Below are 18,108 nucleotides of genomic sequence, written 5' to 3'. Positions count from 1 at the left end.
GATTTTTTCTGATTTTCAGCCGATCCGATTCGAACAGTTCAATGATTCTAGCCGGTTCACTAATAACGGTTTAATCATTTTAGATTGAACCGGACTAAGTAACGATTCTCAATTAAATCGATTGAACCGATCGATCAGGTTCATTTTTAAAACAGAGGCTAAACCTTAACAAAGAATCTGACAGAAGAAGTGGTGGAATGTATTATTTTATAATTGGTTGTACAAATTCAATGCAAAATCACAAGTTCCCATGTACGCTGGGCATGGCCCATTGGTTAGCTGTACATTTGGTGGGGAATGGGAATGGGGTGGAATCCCCAGCAAGGGCAAAATCGTCCAAATATGACTGAATAAAAAATCTCCATATATTGTATTGTACCGTGAAATTATTTTTTTGGTAACGGGGCACAGAACCCTAGTGGTTAAGGGCTCAGGGCACTAGTCATCTGTGTCACGGTGTTAAGGTTCGGACATAAACATTTATTGACAAATAATTTAAAGTATTTAATTAGATAATATCTTGTATTTATTCAAAGTATCAAAAAAATAAATAAATTTTTAGTATAATATCAAAAATAACCCTCAATGTTTATTAAAATATTCATTTTAATATTTATTCTTTATTAGAGTATTTTGGCATTCAGTATTTCATTTTAGGGCAAAAAAATCTCTCTATGAATAAAAATCATTAGTTAACACATGATTAACGCTCAAAATAGAATCATTTTTAACCTAAAATGAAACATTGAGACTTAAAATACTCTAGAAAAAAGAAAAAAAACAAAAAACTTATTCCGTCAAACGTTAAGATCTTTTTGCTCTAAAATGAGAATATTTGAGTCAAAATGTTCGAAAAAGTAAAACATGGGACAAAATTATCATTTTGGTAATTACTAGGAGTTAATTTTAGCATTATGTCTTAATTTTATTTAAACACAACAACAACAATAAAATTCTATTTTCATATGTAATGGGGTAAGGGGGAAGTAAGGTAGTAGGTTGCCTCTAACGCCAAGGTTAAGAGCAACTTACGTGGTAGATCTTCGGCAGTCAGAAATTAAAAATAAAGATAAAATACAATTCATGTATAAATAAATAATAAATACATAGTTGAACAATCTTCATATGTAGTATTCATATACGCATCTGTAATAGAAATTATTCCCTACAAATGAATCCCTACGTAAAAATCTTATATTAGATTGGAATGATGCATGGATCAGTCAGCGTTTTCTACAAGGTTCGAGGAAAACACACGGAACAGTGAACGTCTTTTACACAGTCTGAAAAGATATAATCGTGCACCGAACATAAGGGTATGAAAAAGACGTCGATCAAATCTTGGAGGAGTCTTCACAAAAATGTCATATAATCCATTAATTTTTCCATTTCACTATTCATTTTATTCTAAGTTGAGACCCAAACGAGCTATTTCCCCCCCCCCCTCATATTATTCGGACAATTTTACCCCTCAACAAGTTTGATTTCGATTGGGAAAAGACTCCACGTGTGTGGATTTATTGATATTTGTGAGTAGGGATGGGCACTCAACTCGAATCAAATGGATTCCGACTCGACCTTATTTGATCGGGTCAGATTTTTTTAAAAAAATTTGAGTTTGGTTCGAGGTTTTTTTAATGTGATATTCGGGGTCGAGTTTGGGTTTAGGGTGAAAAATATCCGACCCGAAAAAAATATAATTTTACCTTATATATTTATGAATAATTACAATAATACCCCTCTATATATAATTTTTTTCAATTAAGTCACTTTTTTTATTTATTATTTCGGGTCGGGTTTCTAAGTCATTCGGGTCGGGTGAAACTTTGTTTTGGTCGGATCAAGTCTCGGGTGGAGGCTCCCTTATTCTCTGATCAGATCGATGGACCAAAAACCCAACCCATACCCATCCCTATTTGTAAGGTATCATAACTGCTAATCCATTCTTTATTAATTTTTTTCTTTTTACAATTCAGAGGCAGAAAACTATAACAAATCGCCAGCCAAGACTACTAGTTGATCGATCACTTTGCGTACATTTAGCTTTGCAGCAAATACCAAACCAAAGGGATAAGCTATGGGCCATAAAGGGTGTTCATTTCATTTGATCATCTTGAATCCAAAACATTATTAGTAGGCCATAAAGTTTTGTATTCCGTGCATCTAGGACTAGGGATAGGCATGGGACTCGAACTCTATAGGTTTCAAATCGATTGGGTTGGATTTTTTTAAAAAATTTGGGGTCAGGTCAGGTTTTTTATGTGATGTTCGGGTCGGGTCGGGTTTAGGGTGAAAAATATCCGACCCGACCCAAAAATATATAATTTTACCTTATATATTTATGTATAATTACAATAATACCCCTACATATTTTTTTTCCAATTAAGTCATTGTTTTTATTGAATAAAAATATTTTTTATTATTTCGGTTCGGGTGAAAACTTGCTTTGATCGGGTCGGGTGGACCAAAAACCTGACCCAACCCGACCCATGTCCATCCCTATCTAAGACAGTCAAGGATTCTTTTTTAATAGTATGAGTACAATTACGAGATTGTACTTGTTTATAATTTTTTTTAATTGTTGACAACACATACTCTGAGACGTAACTGCTTAAGCTCAGGATCTTTAAAGAAAATAATACTCCTTTGGATAAATTATGTGTTTAGTACATAAACTATCAATTTTAGCCCTTTTAATAACTAGATTTTTAAGTTTTTTCAAAATCATACTTAAAATCTAGTTTTTGTTTCATTTTAGTACCCATATTCAAAATTTAACGTTAAATTTTGGGGGAAAAATTAAAAGTTCAGATACTAAAACGAGTCAAAACTGATAATTTAGATACTAAACGCATTAAATTTTTAACTGTGGGTACTAAAATGAAACAAAAAATAAACATTTTATATAGTTTTGAAAAAATTAAAAAGATAAATACTAAAACAAATCAAAACTGATAATTACTAAATGCGTAGTTTACCTTACTCCTTTAACCACAAACATCGTTTGATAGATTGTACAACACCGGAGAACAAAGTTACCTCAACCAAACAAAAATCAATTTTAGCCAGCCAACTATTTTTTTCAAAGTCATACATGATGTTTAGTTTTTGTTTCATTTTGACCACCTATCGTTAAAAAAATAACAATGATATATGTCGTCATAAAATAATATCCTATCATCATTGGGGGAAATCTCCAAACAGCACAGAGACAATGCAGTGGAAGTAGAGTTATCATCAAATCAGAGGGAATTGGGACAATGCAAAGTACAGCAGCCAACACCAAAAACTATTTCACAAAGCTAAGCCTAAAAGAATTATCATAACCCATCCCCATGTACAACATGATCAATTCCAGTAATGAAGGTCACCCCCACAGTAGGATACACTTTTCAAAATTACACCCTTCATACTGTTGATTCCAATTCAAGTACTACTTTAAAATGGGAGCAAGGAATATAAATATAAATACTCTAACCAAACAAAATCAAACACACCTTTCAATGCACTTTGCCGGCATGTGAAAGGGGGGGGGGGGAGGGGGGAAGTGAACTACATCGAATGGATAAACCCAACTCCGAGTCGGTAAAAAACATACAGTTCCTTCCCCAGTCAGGGAGAAATGAGGCAACAATTGTGGATGCAATTCAAGCTGATATGGGCTCGTACGGGTACGATAGCCATGGGTGCTTCAGAGCCTCTGATGCCGAAGGCCGCTTCTTTGGGTTTACTTCAAGCAAATGAGTGACGAAATCAATGAAACCCTGGTCCCCCATTGGCAATCGATGCCTCAACGATGTCTTCTTGGGTATCAGATATTCTAGTCTGTTCGTCTCCTGAGATTGTGGTAAACACACCACTTTTAATCCAAATGCTTGAGCACAAAAACAATATTAAAGTTGTAGCCTCACTGCAACGGGGAAGTAATGCCTAGAATAAAGTACTTTTAACCAGCAAGTAAACGATAAGGAAATATATACCTGATTACGTTCATAAAGCATGTGGTTCTTGGAAAAGTATTTGTATGTATCCCGTCCTTTTGCAAGCATGCCTTGCTCAATGGGACCTATGATTCCAATTACTCTTGCTAGTAGTGTCGCAGGCGAATCATTTTGGAACAGGACCTACACCATCATATTCAAATCAAATTGTTCCCAACATTGACAGCTTTTGCAATAAAATCAATAAATTAGTAATGGTAATGATCAATAAACTGAACCATGTAGTTTTTTGTATTCTTATCATGAGAAAGCTAAGTGGCTTTTGAGTTAGAAGTTGGCTTCTATGGTTTTAGTCAGCTGTTACCCTTGGCTTTTATTATGGTTGTTTTGTTTTGTTTGGGCGTCTATCGGGCCACGTTTAGGCTTTGAGTTTGACCAGTCTGTTTTTTAGGTTGTTGTTGCTTTGTTGGATTAGGCTGGTTCTGGTAGGTTTGTTTGAGGTTGTTTTTGATGTTTTGTTTATATTGGGGTGGCTCCCTGGTTGTATCGTGTATTTTCTATGGTTAATGAAATCTTAAGGCACTTTTTTCCTCCTCCCGCTGATTAAGGAGCTTCTCTATAAGCTCCTTTAATCATGAAGGAGGTTTTTAACGAGGCCTTCAATTCCTATAAAAAAAATAAACTGAACCATGTAGTCAAATAGTTCTTTTTCTATTAAATTTTCAAAACCAGTCAATTCAAACACAAATCATGCTCAGTCAAGTAGTTCTTTTTCCTTTGAATTTAATGATTTGTTCAAATGCATAATATTCCCATGTTTTTTGTTTATACTACTATTTTCTGCAAAGAAATAAAAGAAACAATGAAAAAAAATTAAAGTCTAATAAAACCACATATCATAACAACCAGTATTAATAAGAAAATACTAATTAATGTCCAAAGAAGACCAGTACTTACATTGCCAGTACAGAGTTCTGCCAAGATGCAGCCAAGTGACCAAATATCTATCTTCTTATCATATGGATGTCCTAGGATAACCTCAGGAGCACGATAGGACCTGGATTGGACGTAGGAGCATAAATGATCTGTCTCGAAACAACTGCTCCCAAGATCAATGACCTTCACCTCACATCTACTATAGCTTTTTACTAGTATATTTTCAGGTTTCAGATCACAATGTATTAGACCAAGGCCGTGCAAAAACTGGAGAGCCTCCAAACACTGAATGGTAATAGACTGCAAAGAAGAATTTTAAGAGAGGGTCAAATGATGGTAAGACAGATTAGATGCTCTTCTGAAGAAAACAGCTTTCTAACCTGCAATCTTGGCATTGTGAAGTAAACTTCTCCACCTGATTCCCTATTAAATTTATGAAATTCATATAAATTTGCCTTGAGAAGTTCACAGACTATTAGCAAATGCTCCTGGAAAATAAAGAACAGTCAGATGCTACTAAATTCGACAAGCATTCTTGTTCATATACAAGACACTAAGATGCATTTGCCCAAAGGTAAAAAATTTCACCAACAGAGAAGCATTTATAGATTTGTGGAAAAAAAACACTCCAGCATTGACTATGTATCAATATAAACATGCAAGAAATAGGACTAGAGCACAGATACAACGAACTAGAAAACATCTAACCAATGGTAAAAGAATATAAAATAATAAGAAAAGGAAACATCCAGTATCTAGGAACATTAAGAAGCATGAACAAGGAATAAGACAGTCATTGGACAGCATTCACTTACTCTGTAGTAAAAGTAATCATACAATCGGAGAATGTGATGCTTATCAGCAGGATCATGTTTGTTAACATACTTGAGAAGCTTAATTTCATCAAGGCTTTGGTCAAAAAAATCCTTGTTGTTCTTTATAATTTTCAAACAGACATCCATTCCCGTATGCAGGTCATGTGCTTGTATAGCTTTGCTAAAAGCAGCTGATCCAAGGTACTCGGTGACATGATACCGCCCAGCTATAACAGAATTCAAAACAACATGGAAATTCTTGTCCTCCTCAAATCCAGTTCTGAAAAGCAAAAAGAGGACTTATCTAAGGAAGTCTGTTTGTAAGAGCAATATAGCTAATAACAAGAAAACTTGCAGTATAAATTATACTAGAGAAATATACGCATCAGCACAAATTTGAAATTTGTTAGCACCAGCATACGACAAGTACGATTTGTTTCAAAGATGAGACATGCCTGTTTTTCCTATGCACAATCTTCAGATTGAAGGTCTCAAATTCCTCCTCCTGTGCTTTAATTTGTCTCACTTGTTCTTGGACAGCAGCAACCTCTTCATCCTCAAGTGACACACCAGGATCTTCTTCTATCACACCACTAGTTTTCCCTGCCTCTTGTTTCTTCATCTGCTCTTGCTCACCATAACAATAATTAGAGAGTGTAGAAGGACTAGAATCTGCAGATCTTACAGCATTGGCATGGTTTTCATCCCTAGAACTTTTTCCGGTTGAAGAATCACTGCTTTTTCGTCTCCATGTTGTAAGCATATCACCAGGCCCCATCAAAGCATTCAAACAATCATCATGTTCATCACCAGCAGCATTGCAGTTATTTGACCATAGAGACTTACTAGAACCTGCAGGCACCAACTGCCCATCTCTTAGGGGTGGTGGAAAAGAACCACTGTCTGTAAGATTCTTCAGCTGGCAAGTTGGACCTTTATCATTCCCAGTAGCATAGTTATTGGTATCATTTTTTCCAGTTTTCCTTTTATCCCTAACTGCTTTATCAATATTTTTCCTGTCCGTCTCATTACGACTTTGTCTAGACCCTCCAATAGCAATATCATGATCATGAAAATATTCAAAATCCCCTTCACTACCTCCTCCAATTAAACTTCCACGTACTTCACTGCCAATATCAGCAGCATCACTGGTGATTCCTACACCAATAGACCTAACTGAACCATGCTGATCATCATCTACACATATATCATCCAGCTGAGATCTCCCCCACTCATTAAGAACTTTACCATCCTCTAGCATGATAAGGTCATTTTTCTGTGTGACAAATCCCTTCCAAACAGGTTCAGCATGCATCAAATTAAACTTCTCTTCATCCATTAATTGCCCATCATATCGGGCCATTAAATCATTCTCATGAGTCCTGCTATACATTCCAGTTCCAGACAGCCCTATAGAATCATCTGCAGCAGCAAAATGTTCAACATTCTTTGCCTGAATATAATGTTCACCAGAGAAGGAAGACTCATCTGCAAAAGATTGATCATCATCTTCATCCTTGGTTTGACTTCTTTCCTGTGGATCAGGAACACTGGCAAGCCCAGTTCCCTTCTCGTTATCACTAGGATAATCAATTTCATGCGCCAGAAACCAGGCTTCATCCTCGATAGGTTGCCTCATATAACCAACATCATCATCATCATCATATTCATCAGAATCCCAATACTCATTTATGTAATCAACAGATTCACTCAATCCATCACCAATAGTAGCAAAACCAGAAACCAAATCAGATGCATCTTCTGCAATGCCCTGACTCACAGAAAGCCAACTACCTCCACCATTCCTTTTTCCACCTGGACCATCATAAAAATATTTACTAGCTCTACACGGCAGAAATAGAAGAGAAATAACAAACTGATTGAAATAAAAGCATCATTCATAGTTACGAACTTTAGATTCAGCGACAGATAGAAAACTTACCATCCTACCCTAGGGAACCAGAGAATTCTAGAAGTTGAATCCCTTATAATTTTATAGAAGTCTAAAGTTCAAAAGCTTAAGAGTGAAAAATCATTTAGAGATTGAAGAAGAGATAACCACTTGAACCATTGCCAGTTCAAAGCTAGAGAACAAGTGCATTTATTATGTGTATTTTGGAAATCCATTTTGAGGCCCAAATAATATGTGATCATATGATTAGTTTGAATCATTTTAACTGATCAGTAAGGCTTCAAATAGTTCTGACAGATTTGGAAAAACTGAGGGTAGCTTTAGGGTCTATTAGATATTTGAGTTTTAGTAAAATACCATGAGATTTAAAACAGGCACCACCAAATGAGTACCATTACAAAAACCTCAAGAAACAAGGGGTAGCTTGCTTCATTGCTAAAAGGTGTAGAAATTGTTTCTAGGAGTTCAATCAAGTCAAGCTACCCATCAGCTGCCAAGCCTTTCACCCAAGGAATACACAAGCTCATTAAATTGTGAAGATGAGCTTGAGCTTTTAATACTGAAATTTTAATCTTGAGCCTAATCAAACTTTTGCACTTCTAGATATTTTCTTATACTTTAAATAAGCAAGTAAAGTATAATAAAATTTAAAAGTTAGAAAAAGCTCAAGTCTCAAATGAGTTTCAAACTTCTTACATGATCGATGATAATCAAATTCATCAATCTCAAGAAACTAAAGCACAAGTAACATAGCTCAAACCTAAAGTTTTTCAATTGAGGCAAGCTCAACCTTTACTGTATCAACTCAGCTTGGCTTTGTTATAACTGTAATGTAGACAAAGTTAAATAACAACTAAAAAAAAAGATTTACAACCATTCAAGACTTGTTTGGCTAATAACAACCCCTGCATAAGCTAAAATAGAAATTACAAAATCTTCTGTTTCAATTTTTTCCGGTTTTATGTATTTCTATTTTCCATTTTAACTATGGTTTCCATCCAGCTCAGTTGGTAGCGCACAAGGTTCTTAACCTTGAGGTCGTGAGATCGAGTCCCATGGAGGGCATTTCATAATTTGGAGGTCTCCTACGAAAGCTGCTCTCAACCTAGTATTGGGGGCAGCCTACTATCTTATCTCCCCCTTACCCCATTACATATGGGAACATGGGACAGCCATTTTTTATTTTCCATTTTAACTACACAGGTATCCTGATAATATCAGAAGTTGCTAGTTATTGCTTTATTAATGGAACTATTCACCTTTGGTTCAAATAATAATAATGATAATCTACTTAGATCATTAGGAGCCTATATGCATATATCTCCTTTAAATTAATAGCCACCACTCCTCAGCCCAGTGGTTTTTGGCTCATGTACTCAAGCTTCCAGTACCTCCTATCCTCTACCCTGAAATTTACCCTGGAAATTAAAATTATGTCAATCAATCAAAAATGAGTTTAAGAAATATGTAAATCTACCACACATCATCTGGCATCATGTTAAGTAATTCAACACCGGGTGCAAAAACTAAGATATTGAGGCAAAAGTTTTCTACTTTCCCTTCACAAGTTTGCAACTAATTTGAAACCTACAACCTGCTTTGAATAACCCCTAAGAAATCTTCTAAGACAGCATAATATTATAGGTGACAAAAAGCTCAAACCCCAAAGCACCCGAACTCGAATCTAATAGGATTAGGAGTAAATAAAAAATGTCAAAAACAAAAACCCTAAAAAAACTCAAACCCAGGATAATCCAAACATAAATATCATGTTAAAATGCTTGCATAAGCTTTAAATAGCCTAAGACAGCCCTAACCCTAAACAAAATCAACCCTGACAGGAAACAATCCAAACAAGATCCTACATGAAATATCTGACTCAAGCCAACCGATTTGCCACCTTTTGAGATACTATTCAAACTTGCAGTTCAAGTACCCACTCTACCCAAAAGGATAATAATTCCTAAAACTAGAATTTACAAGTTGATCGTACAACCCTAACCCACCAAATAGTTGTTACCTTTGCTGCGAGAAATTAGACTGTTATTCCCTTAATGTGCTACAGCAAATAACTATATTTTTATGGCCGTCCAAAAGATTTAACATTCAAGTTAGAAGTTTTATTTTGTGGAATGGAATATAAGAGAAAGAACGAAGATTAACAGCACTGTCATTCACCATAAATAGTTACACTGCACTAACAAAGCTACTAACATCAAATTTGAATTTACCTTTTACAGCGAAGAATCTAGAAAATTAGCAAGTGCAGCATTAGAGAAATACTCCAAATGCCAGTTACTCTTAAACTACTATAACCTGTCAAATATATATCTATTCTCTAAATGAACTGATACTTGGTTTTGTGAGGTTTGAAGCATGAGTTTATCATTTTCCTGTTGGAATACTTATGTGGGTCATTAAAAATCATATTCAGAAGCTGGGATGATGAGTTGAGCATTGAAAATAATTGGATTAAACCAATCCTTAAGTACCTCTTAGCAAAACTCAAGTGAGAAGAAATTTCCATGTTTTGTTCACCGACAAATTAATATTGTTTTTCTGGTTTCTATACCAAATTTTACTGAGTGAAGTTGATATGAAGCCAGGCATAAATAGAGAAGTAAATGGAAAAGGAACATGAATGTATAGCATGAAGAAAACTTACCCCAAAAGTAATCAATATTTAAATAACACAGTGGAGTGTTTCAATTCCAACAAATTGCCAGACGGAATCTTTTCAAGTTAAGAAAGATTTTACCACAACAAATTAGACATGTCGCTAAGGTTTAGACAATGCATATGTATACCCAAAGACATACAAAATACATAGATATCTAACAAGCGTGTATAACAAACTGAAAAGGAAAAGAAAAACAAGAAGTTCAGACAATTAGGTAATTGCGATCATTATTTCATATAAAATAAATATGTCTATAAGCACAATAATCAAATCACTGCATGGTATATTAACCAACCTGAAGAGCTTATCTCTTGCCCAATGGGAACATCCAGATAGGACCCTATAAGGAATGCACTGTCAGAACCAGTGAACTTTGCACCTGGGACATCAGGCTCATATTTTTCCTCCCAATTGACATTCAATGACTTCTCCTCTGACTTGACTTTAACTGGTGGCAACCTAGGTAACTCTTCCTTCGGATTTTTGATGCAAGAGGGAAGGGCAAATCCTTTATACCCATTTGCTCAGCAGTGCCTTGAGACTTCCCAAAGAATAGAGACCTTCCAGCCTCATCCATCTGTTCTTTAATTGCTGCCCTAACATCAAGTGCTTGTGCTTTCTTTTTTCCTTCTCTCTTATCTAAAGTATTAGCAGCATCTCTAATAGACACATCCCCCTCGGGGAACGGAAAAACAGTCTTCACATAACAATCTTTCCATGTCTCTGAAGACGAACTAGTGGGTTCCTCAATTCTAGACCATCTGCTGTTATCAGCAACGTTATCCTTCAAGTACACATTGTTAATCTTAAATTGTTGATCAAGCTCCTTTCTTTCACTGGTATGAAACTTGTCAGACGTGGAACCTACATTAGCTTTGCTAGTATTTCCAAGCCATGAACTTTTAATTTCACCCAAAAGCATAATCTCTTCTCCAAATTTAACACTTTTGTCTGTTTCAGGAGCTTCAGCTGTACAATACATTGACCGATCTTGTTTCTCCAGCTCTGGAAAGCTAACACTACTATTAAAACCACCATTTTTGTATAGATCAGAACCATTGATAGTATTGAAGTTCCTTGACTGCAAATTAAATACATTCTCCAAATTTTTAGAGAAAGTGAAACTCTTATCACTTATCACTTTAGCTTCATTAGGTTTTTTATGCTCCTCGGTAGAAGCAGCATTTCTATATTTGCTTTCGGACCCATTTCTGCCAGCCCCACACTCTATCTCTCTTATTATAAGTTCCTTAGAAACCTCACCACTGTTTCGAGAACCTGAAACATGGCTTTCATTCACTGTATTTTTCCCCTTTTCTTCTTCTAGAACCTTTCCGGATTCCTTTCCTTCACGGGTAAGTCTCCGAAGGAACCCATTCAAATCAGGACGGTTACCGAGTTCACTACGCAAAGCTGCCTCAGCTCTCGAAAAGTGATTTCTCCTCAGAAAGTCCAAAATCACATCTACTGAGTTTGATTCTGTCATTATGAAGTGCTATTGATCTAGACACAGCACTAGAAGCAATAAATAACAAAACCTGAAAATATCCAAACAAAACATACGAACAGTTTATGTATTTTAAGTCAACAAAAAATTGAACAAAAATGTCAGCTTTGAATGCTCTTTTCACATTACAAGAACAAGCTTTGGAGAAGAAAATCAAGAAGTTTTGAAAATTTTCAGTTTTCTCCATCTCCTTCAAATTCATATAGAAGAAAAGTTACCCAAAACTAAAAAACAGAACCGGAAATAATCTAGCAGTTTTCTTTCTTATTTGGCTGCCAGGTGAAATTTGATTTCTTTTTTTGTTTCCTTTTATGGTAATAACCAACTCCTCCTAGTAATAATAACTTAACCAATGTTAAATAACATCTGCAATTCCATAAAAACAAAGCTACGACTGCTAGAAAACTTGAAAATAAAGGGCAATGGTGATTGTTTTCTTAACTGTGTTACCTGCTTGTTTTATCTTCAATTGCTAAGAAAGTATAAACCCGAATCCAACGTTTTTCTTTTCTTACTATTGAATAGTAATGTTTTCCATTTTCCCTCTTAAAATTCCCCCTCTAATTTCGAAAAACAATACATAACATTGATGCATTTTCCCAGACCTAGAGAAATTCCCAATCTCGTGAATCAAAAATCGAATAACGACAAGATCCAGAGCTCCAACCAAAAACCCTAGAAATTTCCCAGACAACCATACAAAAAATAAGATTCAAACTTTAATTGGCCGGCCTAACCCGGAGAAGATATTCGAAAAACCTAAAAAACAAAAAGAAATAAAAAAGAACTTACAGATCGATGATGATGATGATGATGAAGAAGAAGAAGAAGAAGAGCAATCAAGGCGATCTCTGTTGTTGGCTTTGGATTCCATGGCCCTATTCTACATTAAACCTTCAAAATGCCTGAAAGATTACAATGGGTTTTTCTTCAAGTTTGCCTTGTTCTTTTTCGTTTCTCACTCTTCAGCTTGGATTTTCTTCTCCCTTCCTGGGGGATTATTGAATTCTTGGTTTTTGGCCTGCAATTTTTCTTGAGCCTGCCATGGCATGTGAGAGCACAAATTATTATTAAGGGTAAACTACATTAGAGGTACCTGAACTATACTAAAAGGATCCCTTTAACAATTACATTTTAAAAAGATATAAAATAATTACTATTAAATTTAATAAAAATATTATAAAATAAAGTAAACAAATGGTCCCTCGACTATAAGGAGTTTTCTTTTTGAGTTCTTAAACTATCAAAAGTTATAAAATGGTCGCTCGACAGTTCATTATATTCTAAACTCATCCTATTTCATTAAAGTTTTTACATTAATCTGAGTTATACGTTAACCTGTTGACTAAGATATGATAAAATTTGACTTATAGTCTCAAATGACTATCATATCTCAACCAACATGTTAACGTTCAACTTAGATGATCGTTATTTTTTTAAAAGAAAAATGATGAATTTGAAATATACAAAATAGTCGAGTGACTATTTTGTAACTTTTAATAGTCGATGAGCTCAACAAAGTAACTTCATATAGTCGGGGATCATTTTATAACTTTTAATAATCAAATCACTATAAAATAATATTTTATAGTCGAGAGACCATTTATATATTTTATCCTATAAAATAATAATTAAAATGTAATAATAATTTTAAATTTTCAATAAGTGTAATAACAATTGTAACTTTTTCAAAATATTTAACGATTATTTTATAATTTTTGAAAGTTTAATGATTGTTTTATAATTCTTAAAAGTTTAATGATTATTTTATAATTTTTAAAATATTTATGATCAAAATGATCAGTTAAATATAGTTTAATGACTTTGATGTATCTTACCTAATTTTTAAATGAAAATGAGAAAAAAAATAACTAAATAAATAATTATATGAGAAAATCGCCTCAGTGACCAAAAATGCCTTATAATATACGATTTTAACCAACTTTTTTTGGATTTGCCAAAATGACCAACAAAATCGCAACGCGAAATAAAAATCGCAACGCGATCCCCAGAATCGCAAATCAGTTTCCAAAATCGCAACGCGATTCTTGACAATCGCAATGCGATAGTACAAATTCGCATTGCGATTTTCCAGAATCGCAACGCGAATATGAAAATCGCAACGCGAACACATAAATCGCAACGCGTATCCGTAAATCGCAACGTGTATCCGTAAATCGCAACGCGTATCCGTAAATCGCAATGCGTATCCGTATATCGCAACGCGTATCCGTAAATCGCAACGACAATACGTAAAATCGCAACGCGTATCCGTAAATCGCAACGCGATTTTTAAAGCGCCATTATAATCGCTACGCGTATTTTATTTTCAAATTACAAAAACGAATATTAAGACAAAATCCCGTAATCGCAACTCATAACCTAAAACCTAAAATCACAACTCAGTCCCATCTCCATCTCTCACTCTCTACGGCGAAATCTGTCCCCATCTCCGAAGATTTCCGTCCCCATCTCCGGCGAAATCCCTCACAACCATTCACGGTCAGAAATCCCTCACAATATTCAGAAATGGAAAATCAACCTCCGAGGGTTAGTTTTTTTAATTATTTTTATTTTGAAATTTTTGCATTATTGTAGGTTTTCATATTGAAACTGATGATAAGTTTACTGGTCATTTCAATAATAGATTAACCATTTCACTTAGATTTCATTTCGCGTTACGATTCTCTCGTTGCGATTTTCATTTCGCGTTGCTATTCTCTCGTTGCGATTTTCAAGTTAGTATTTGTCTTTGTCTTTGTTCTGTCTTTTGGTTGAAGTAATGCAATCCATTCAAGTTTCAATTTGCAGAAGAGTCGCAACGAGATAAATGAAAATCGCAACGTGAAAATGACTATCTGCAACGAGAAAAATGAAAATCGCAACGAGAGAATCGCAACGCGAAATGAAAATCGCAACGAGAGAATCGCAACGCGAAACCAAATCGCATTGCGATTTTCATTTCGCGTTGCGATTCTCTCGTTGCGATTTTCATTTCGCGTTGCGATTCTCTCGTTGCGATTTTCATTTCTCTCGTTGCGACAGTCATTCTCTCGTTGCGATTTTCATTTCAACCAAAAGACAAAACAGTGTTGCAAATTTTAGTTTCAAGAATAAACTACTACTTTTTATGTTTATTGTTTTTGGTATATCTTCACAGTGTAGTTTTTGGTATATCTAACTTGGTATGTTTATTGTTTTTGTAGAAATTTTTTTCGGCTTCATTGACATTAAGGAATAAAGTTAGCCTAGCCACTACAATTGCTTCGAAGCTTTCACCTGCACAAAGACAATTGTTTGAGGAAACCTGCTTCGGGCCATGGCTGAGAGTACAGCATCCGGGTGGAGATGCTAATTTGACAGCATGATAAATTACATATCATTGGCTGATTTAAGAGATATTATTAAGGGATGGAGCTCTCATTTGGCTAAATTCTTGGATGCGATCAATTATTGGACTCGTTCTGGAAACAAGAAGCCAAAGAAGCTCAATATTACAGTTATTAGAGACGAGACCGCGCCACAACAAACGGGAGGAGCCAGAGGAGATTGTGGTCCTCTCGTATGCTTGGCGTTGGAGCGTTTGACGACGGGAAGCACCAAGTATCTACCTCCCACCGATAGAGATAGAGCTGCAGTAAGCTTGTGGTTTCGGCATTATATGGCTAAATCGATATATACGAGACGCTGCCTACCTGCATCCGCGTTATAAAAATGTCCATAAACAATTGGTAAGTTTATAGACTTTTGGTTTGAAAATGTTTGGTTAAGTACCTAGAATTCAATAATTTGCTGTTTGTAGATTTTAGATGTGTAGAAAGTGTTGTTTGAGCAAATGTTTGGTTTCTGCAGGTTAATCTCAGAAGTGAACTGCGTGAAAATGATGTATGGTTGCAAAAGTTGATTCAATAGTTTAATTGATTGTTTTTTGATTGTTTAATTGATTTGTAAAAGTTGATTCAATAGTAGATGATTGGAAATAAGAATTATTGCTTATTTTTTGATTGTTTAATTGATTTGTAAAAGATGATTTGTAAAAGTTGATTTGTGTAATTGATGCGAACATAATTCTTATTTGTGCTTGTTTAATTGATTGAAATGTAATGGTTGATTTTGTTGATTTCAATCTGCATTATGTTGAAGGCAAAAATGACTATCGCAATGCGAAATGAAAATCGCAAGAGAATCGCAATGCGGAAATGAAAATCGCAATGCGGAAATGAAAATCGCAACGAGAGAATCGCAATGCGATTTTCATTCCGCATTGCGATTTTCATTTCGCATTGCGATTTTCATTTCGCATTGCGATTTTCATTTCCGCATTGCGATTCTCTCGTTGCGATTTTCATTTCGCATTGCGATTTTCATTTCGCATTGCGATTCTATCGTTGCGATTTTCATTTCGCATTGCGATTTTCATTTCCGCATTGCGATTCTCTCGTTGCGATTTTCATTTCGCATTGCGATTTTCATCTCCGCATTGCGATTTTCATGTTGGGATTTTCATTTCGCATTGCGATTCTCTCGTTGCGATTGTAATTTCCGTGTTGCGATAGTCAAATGCATGCCTAATAAGTGATAACAACTGAATAACAAGAGTTGGTTAAGTCAAAATGGTTGGCCTGAGTCATTAATTCAACTGAAAATGTTAAAAGTTCACACATAAAATCCACATAATACAACGTTTGCATTTAAAAATCACCTAAGTTAACAGTCCCAAAAGGTGAAGCCAATTGTGATTGAGATTTTAAGATGATTGCCTTTTGCTTGACACCATATGAGCTTTGGATTTTGATGAGGATCCATATTTTGGTAGAGGAAAGATGATTTTGATGGCACTGGTGATCCACATGTCAACCTTGTATGACCACTTTCCTTGCACCGACTACATGTCGATCTCTTCTTCTCTTCACCCTTAGACGGTATACGATCGTGACTTTTTGGTCGGCCAGGTAGCCTTCTGTCCATGGCTGGTGGCAAAACTGTTTGTAAGTCATCTGGTATGTCCCACTCAGAAGGATGTGGAATAGGGTAGACAATCTCGGCATAAGTCTGTCGATAAACTTCTGTAGTGTAGCAATACATAGCGTATGCGCTTGAATCATCTTGGTTTAAATGAAGAGCAACTTTTATAACATGGCCACACGGATAACCATATGTTTGCCATTTCATACAACTACACGTCTTTGCATTTAGATCGACTAGCCCATTTAAGTTATTATCCAGTACTTGAAACAAAGTGTTTGAACATGGTTCAACTCTCCATGACGTTGACTTCACAACACGTTTCGTTATCTTTTTTTCAGTCCATGGTGTAACACGATGTTCCAATGTTCCTGTAAATTTAAATAAACAATACTTAGTAAAATATATAAATATGATAAGTTACGAATTCAAAGAAATAATACATGCATGGTTTCTTTTCTTGTAGTACCACTGTTGAATAAGGCTCGAAAAAACTCCATTAACATAGTAATGGGTAATTTCCGGGAATGACGACTTAGAGCGTTGATTGATTCTGCACTATTAGACGTCATGAAACCATATCTTGCTCCAAGTTGATGTACTCTTGACCATCTTTCAAACCCGACATCTTCTAGTGTTTGAGCACACTGAGGCAAAACACGTCTTAAACAATTTATATGCTTATTGAAATCCACTTCCCGATAAGCTTTTACAGCCTTCCAGTATGTCCATTTGTGCTTTTTTATACCAGCAGACCTTGATTTTAGATTTCTATACAAATGAACACCACAAAGTCCATGAAAAGCATCTGGGAAACACCTTCTAACAGCGTTGTCAATTGAGTTTGCCCTATCGGATATGATTGTCAGATTGCTAATAGGACCTATGCAATCCCTAAGATGCCCCATAAACCATGTCCATGAATCAGAGGTTTCAGATTTGCCAACCCCGTAAGCTATTGGCAATATCCCATTGTTAGCATCCATGGCTACTGCTAATAAGTTTACTCCAAGGTATCGACCTTTCAAATGTGCTCCGTCAACTATAATAACTGGGCGCATGCAAGTAATAAACGAACGAATCTACAAAATAATATACACAAGAAATATAATCATTTAAATGTGAAATACATGTAACTAACAAAAATGAGTCAACAAAATTATATTGATTTACTAACCGTAGCACCAATGGCGATAAACAGCAACTCAAAGTGTCCATCTCTATCTGTTTTGATATGAGTTACCGACCCAGGATTTTCAGCTTTAAATTGTGACAATAAGCCGGCAGTTGGGCAAACGATGCTTCTGGCGACCCCCTCAACAATTCCAAGGCATAACATTTGGCTCTCCAAG

The 18,108-nt window shown here is 35.4% G+C and overlaps 1 protein-coding gene across 1 annotated transcript; it reads right to left on the bottom strand.

Moving 5' to 3' along the window:
* Positions 1 to 3,298: 3,298 nt before the first annotated feature.
* Positions 3,299 to 12,799, bottom strand: LOC120185065. Its single transcript, XM_039189390.1, is given in 10 exon segments — positions 3,299 to 3,525; positions 3,627 to 3,836; positions 3,981 to 4,124; positions 4,899 to 5,177; positions 5,258 to 5,365; positions 5,693 to 5,972; positions 6,148 to 7,507; positions 10,580 to 10,765; positions 10,768 to 11,822; positions 12,584 to 12,799. Coding segments are annotated over 8 exon segments (3,549 nt in total). The 5' UTR covers positions 11,771 to 11,822; positions 12,584 to 12,799; the 3' UTR covers positions 3,299 to 3,525; positions 3,627 to 3,647.
* Positions 12,800 to 18,108: the final 5,309 nt, after the last annotated feature.

This window comes from Hibiscus syriacus, unplaced genomic scaffold, assembly GCF_006381635.1.
Source record: "Hibiscus syriacus cultivar Baekdansim isolate YM2019G1 unplaced genomic scaffold, ASM638163v2 tig00112988_pilon, whole genome shotgun sequence".
In the NCBI taxonomy this organism is placed as follows: domain Eukaryota; kingdom Viridiplantae; phylum Streptophyta; class Magnoliopsida; order Malvales; family Malvaceae; genus Hibiscus; species Hibiscus syriacus.
This window is presented reverse-complemented; position numbering and strand designations above follow the sequence as displayed.